The sequence below is a fragment of the Populus euphratica genome, unplaced genomic scaffold, assembly GCF_000495115.2.
Source record: "Populus euphratica unplaced genomic scaffold, PopEup_1.0 scaffold246.1, whole genome shotgun sequence".
Lineage (NCBI taxonomy): Eukaryota > Viridiplantae > Streptophyta > Magnoliopsida > Malpighiales > Salicaceae > Populus > Populus euphratica.
This window is the reverse complement of record NW_011500126.1, coordinates 34867-40643: the sequence shown is the minus strand read 5'-3', so window position 1 is coordinate 40643 and position 5777 is coordinate 34867. Positions and strand designations below refer to the sequence as shown.

General features: G+C 35.5%; 2 protein-coding genes and 1 long non-coding RNA gene across 5 annotated transcripts in view; 1 reads left to right on the top strand and 2 right to left on the bottom strand.

Moving 5' to 3' along the window:
• The window catches only part of LOC105110244 (pentatricopeptide repeat-containing protein At5g61800-like), a 24470-nt gene that overhangs the window by 1655 nt on the left and 17038 nt on the right, over positions 1-5777 (bottom strand). The gene's annotated exons all lie outside the window — the stretch shown is intronic.
• Positions 9-2118, bottom strand: LOC105110240 (pentatricopeptide repeat-containing protein At5g61800-like). Its single transcript, XM_011005218.1, has one exon. It carries the CDS (start codon positions 2019-2021, stop codon positions 414-416), a length of 1608 nt encoding a protein of 535 aa, XP_011003520.1. The 5' UTR covers positions 2022-2118; the 3' UTR covers positions 9-413.
• LOC105110242 (uncharacterized) lies at positions 2496-3401 on the top strand. The gene is made up of 2 exons (XR_839432.1): positions 2496-2585; positions 2905-3401. It is a non-coding gene; the product is annotated as an uncharacterized LOC105110242 (long non-coding RNA).

The window sequence follows — 5777 nt, the reverse complement described above, 5'->3', positions numbered from 1 at the left end:
ATATACCCATTCTTGCCACAGGATTGGTTGCCTTATATGATGTGTGGTCAGTTGGCATTGAGATAAGTGGTTGCTTGGACAGTAGCTAATGTCTTGAAAAAATTGGCTTTCCACTGTTGATGGAAGAAGTTTGAAAGTTCGCAACTTGCATTTCCACTACAGTTGTCTTTCTTTTACAGGGTGACTGTCCCGGGTAACGCCACCGATAATTGCATATGTATGTTTTGATTAGAAAAGTCATCCAATTGTAAGAGCACCCACATATTTGTTCCCATTCAAGAATTTCTAGCTTAACAGCCAGCTGTCTCCGTGTATCACAAGCTGATGGTCATTTTTGCAGATATAAAATTCCCTTCCAAAACAGCTAATGCAGATGTTGCAAGTACGTGTTTGAATTCTGAAAGTTCAGGCATCTAGCTCAGTTCACTTTGATGTTCTCTTATTCCATTTAAAACCAAATATATCTTATCACTTTCAGAATGCAATCTATCCCCTGCGATAAACTCACGTGCAACGCCATCCAATTGAATCAAGCTAAAACCAGCAATCTTCGTTACCACCCTATTACTGCTCAATGATCTCCTGATATTCATTACATCTTCCCATCGTTCTGCATTAGCATAAACATTAGCCAAAATTGAATAAACCCCACCATCATCGGGTTTCAACTCCATCAAGTGCTTCGCTGCTTTCTCTGCAATCTCAACATCCCCGTGAATTCGACATCCTCCCAGCAAACCACTCCACACAGACATATCATCTCCTCTGGGCATATCCTTTATCATTTCCATCACTTTTTTAATCAACCCAGCCCGCCCAAGCAAATCAGCCATACACCCGTAATGCTTTGGCTCTCGAGGGACTCCATAAACAGATTCCATCACATCAAAAAGCTTCCTTGCTTCATCTACGAGACCACTATGACTGCACCCTACCGAAACTCCTAAAATGCTAATCCCATCTGGTTTTACCCCAGCCTCTATCATTCGCGAGAAGTACTCCAACAATAACTCACCATACCCATGCATTGCAAGGCCAACAAGCATTGCATTCCAAGTAAACAGATTTTTGTCTGAACTCGAGTCAAATATCTTTAAAGCAACGTCAACGCACCCGCATTTCGCATAGAAATCAACCAACCCAGTTGACAAAAAGGTATCCACTTTCATCGCGTTACTTTCAATATAATCATGAATTTTCTTTCCCTTTTCAAGTTCTCCTAGCTGTGCACAAGCAGAAAGCGTTGAGACCAATGCAACGTTATCAGGCCTAATCTCTAAATCCACCATAAAATCAAACAATTCAATAGCCTCCTCACAATAATCTCCTTTTGCACACCCAGCTATAATCGTATTCCAAGAAACAGAATTCCTCACAGGCATTAAATCAAACAACTCCCTAGCTTTCACAACATCACCAGCCTTAACGAACCCATCAATCAACACATTATAAGAAACCACATCTCGTTGAGGACTTTCATCGAATACCTTGCAAGCATCATTTGACATATCAGAAACCATATAACCATGAATAAGAGAATTCATGACATACAAATCCGACAGGAACCCAAATTTCAGAACTTGAGAATGAAGACAACGCGCTAAAAAAACCCCGCCAAGCTGCGCGCAGGCTTTGAGGGTAAAAGGGAAAGAATGAGAATCAAGAGGGACAGAAAGACGGCGCATTTGAGTAAAGAAATGGAGGGCAGGGACAGGGAGAGAGAGGAGAGTGTGGACTCTAATGATAGTATTGTAACAAAATGTAGATGGGTTTTGTATAGAATTGAATATAGATTTTGCGTAGCCTAGTAGAGAAGTGGAGGATTTGGCTTTGGTGGTGAGAGTGTAGAGGAATTTGGTTAAAAGGGAATGAGAAGAGTGGAAAGAAAGTGGTGTGTTTGTGATGGTGTAAGCATGGAGTTGGTGGAGCTGTGAGATTGTTTTGCATTGTTTGATTAATTTGATGATTATTGAGTGATAATTTTGTGGTGTTATGTGGTTGCTGCTGCTGCTGATTAACATCCAGTTTTTAGAGTGTTGAGAATTGGTCTCTTCTTCTCACTGCCCCTTGCACTCTGTTTTTAGTTTTTACATGCAAAAAATAGGCAAATAGGCTACGCTTGATGGTATGGCAGTCGGCATGCATACGCGTAGAAAAAATGCAGTAGGGTCACTGTTGTTCACGTATATGAAGCAGAAATCTTTCCATTTCAGTATCATCATAATATTTCTCATTTGTCTGAAAGGGGAAAAAGAAGCTATAAGTTGCAGAAAAGGCCATCTTACTTGTACATAAAAAGAAGAGCTTATCCATGCTCTCCTCAATCCAAGGGTACTGTCGATTGTTTGAAAGAGGCAAAGAGAAGAAACATATTAAAATATATCCACACTCATTACCACTTCTCATCAGTATTAGCTTTTGTCTTTTTGACTATTCTCCATGCACAGTGTTTCCACATTTAGCTTCGAAACTTCTCCTACTTGACATGGATTAGTGCAATTTGACGCACAGATTCTCACATCCAAATACAAAAATGGGGTAATAAGTGGACGGTGCAAGGCCCTTCTTCCTTGTAAAAAGCAGAGGTATATTGTCTCTTTTGTTGCCATGAACAACTTTAACCACCTTTCATTTGTTTACAATTTTCTTCCATCTTTGATGGCTTAGCCCTACACCTGTCTTCTAACTTTTTCTCTGGCACTCTCCAATTTATTATCCATCTCTCTGTCTTTTCTCCACGTGGAATCCCTCAGCAGTGTAATCTACATAAAAGAAGAATAATGAGATGGTCCTTAGTGGGATAAGCATGTCTCATTTACAGAATGATGCCTCGTGGGACCAGTTTTTCAAGTTTTAATTTTCTTTGTTGATATGTTCTCTTTGGTTTTATGTTCGGAAATTTAGGTAAAGTATGGATTAAAGAAAGATTTAAGTGTGTTTACTTTCACTGTTGTTTCTTGGGTCCAAGAGGCTTATATACTGGGAATGTTAGATAGACTGAACCAAGGCAAAATCCAAAGTCCTCGGGTTTCTTTCCGTCTGAACTAATTGCTTTCCAGCACCAAACCATGCCGAGAAAGAAGAGGAAGAAGATGGTGCTAAGAATCCCAAGTGTTGGATAATGTAACTACCCTCTTCTTCCTTCACTGGATGCAAGGGGACACAAGGCAAGTCATCGAGGCGAAGGGAAGGTCATGCCTTTCTTCTGGGTTTTCTTAGTTCTTTTGTGTTCATGCTATCCTTGGCATAAACTGCTTATGTTTTCAACCAAGATTCCTGTACTGGTAGGTTAAAGTTGTGCCAAGCTGTACTTGTTATTGTAAAATGTGACTCCTTCCATGATGCTAGTATGAGTTTTCTACGTACTTGATGCTATTATTAGTTTCTTTCCGCTTTAATCAGATGCACAAAATCTTTGAGTTCTGTAGATTCACCACAGATTCCCTTCTTGTTCAATCACAAAACAATCTCCAGCTCTGACCATAGCGAATATGGCAACAGAGTAAATCCCTCGTATCCATCGAGACATGAAAATACTCCCCTCCTTTGATTTCCTGTAATTCAAACTTCGCTGGTTCACACACAGAAAAGCACATAAGGGGCATGGAATTGAAGGGCATGTTAAGAAATGAACAGCTCAATCCTCGGGCATGAATAATCAGCCTACAGACTCAATAACACAAGGGCATCACCAGTACCGGATCACCTGCCCTAACAAGGACACGTTGATCAAGCAATGGAGTAGAAACCAGCCTTGTTGCACCTTGAGTTAGATTAAAAAAAAAATTAATATAAAAAAATCCAAGAATTATTAACTTATTTTTAAAAAAATTAATAATAATTATGAACTTAGAATTTATATTGGATAACATGTTTTTTTTATTATCAATACAGCTATATATTTTATGGTATTTTTTAAAATATTATGATGTTAATATATTAGATTGAATCAAGTTATATAATCATAATAATTTTTATAAAAAATAAATTAAAATTAATTATAAAAATTAATTCCTAATCAATATATTATTAAAGGATAAAATAAAAAAAAATTCAATAACTTAGGTAATGTGGTTAGGATAATCTAATAAAAAATAAAAAAATTTATAAAACTTAATTTTCAATCAAATCAATGTTAAAAGATGAAATAAAAAAACAAATCAATTAAAAAAATCAATTAAAGTCAACTTGAACTAATATGTCAAACGAGCGTCCTATCATGAAATTAAAATAACCTCATAAAAAATAAAAAAAATTATGACACTTTATTTCTAATAAATCCAAAGTTAAAAGTTGAAATCAAGAAAAAAAAATTCATGAGACCAAGATACTCCACAAAAAAAGATAGTTTTAAATAGAAAATTGTAAAACTCAATTTTTAAATAAACTAATATTAAATGATAAAATTAAAAAAAAAACTATTTTTTAAAAAAAATTTGAGTTGTTAAAGAGTAAAATTGAACAAAAATATTTAATTAAAAGAGGACAAAAAAATGAATCAATTCACAATTTAACATGGCAAACTCATAACCAAGTTATGAAATCGATATAACCTTGTAGAAAGCAAACAAAAAAAATAAAAAAACTCAATTAAAAAGGAATCCTGAAAAGACAAACATACTCAACTCGAATCAATCTATTAAACTTGTAAATTGGATCATGAGATCAAGAAAATTTATAAAAAGCAAATGTAAAAAAATTATAAAATTCAATTTTCAACTAACTTAGTATTGAAGGATGAAATTGAAAAAAAATATAAAAAATAATAGAAAAATAACTGAGGTTAACGTGTTAAACCTGCAACTTGGATTAAGAGATCAAAGTAAATTTATAGAAAGTAAATCGAAATAAATTATAAAATCTAATTAAAAAAACAAAAAATAAATAGAATAAAATTAAAACTTGCCAAACTTATAAAAAAATTATAAAATTGAGATAATTTATAAAAAATAAATTAAAAAAATTATGAATTACAATTTATTATGACCCCACTATTAAATGATAAAAAAAACTACTTAGAAAAAGAAACAGAACAGGCACTCGTAATCGTCCCTAACCTCTATCTCTAACCTATTCCCTTTCCTCTGTCCTTTTACCCTTTGAACAGCAAGCCGGAACTGGATTACATTTCAATAGAGAAAGCTATCAATAGTCACATTATGACGGGAACAGATGGAAAGTTCGCCCTCCAGTTCTATTCCTTTGGATGAGACGACGCTGAGCAATTGATAAAGAGCAAGGGATGCTAGCACTCTTTTACTCATATTCCTTGCTTCAGTTGGTTCAGGAAGCTTTGGCATCGAGACGCATTACGATAGCTATAGCTAGGCCGGGTGGGATTCTCTATCGGATGGTTATTCATCAAGTGGATCCTTTGCCCCTTACCTCAGTAGCTGGGAAGGCAGGCCCTTAGCTTCAACTAGTTCAGTTTGAGTTCAGGCTTCAACTAGTTCAGTGTGAGTTCAGGAGTAGTTGCATTGTTAGTGGGTAGAAAATCAGTAATGCTTTAATTTATTTGTTCATTTTCAAAGAATCCTTGTTTGTGTTCCTTTATCTTTCTAAACCGCTCTCGCTAGCAAGGAATCTAGCTCAGACCATTATTAAAAAAATAACTGAGTCCACTATTTAATTTGTTATACTCATGACCTAAAACACGATATTAGGATAAATTTATGTTCAGCATCAATACCTCCTAAAATCCTAGCGATCAACCCTTCCATCACAATTTGCATCACAAACCTCCAACAACTCTTTGGCATGTTTATAACCAGCAGGAA

Bases quoted from the DNA above. Each gene is read 5' to 3' on its own strand.
- LOC105110240 (XM_011005218.1), bottom strand. From the start codon at position 2,021: ATGTTAATCAGCAGCAGCAGCAACCACATAACACCACAAAATTATCAC.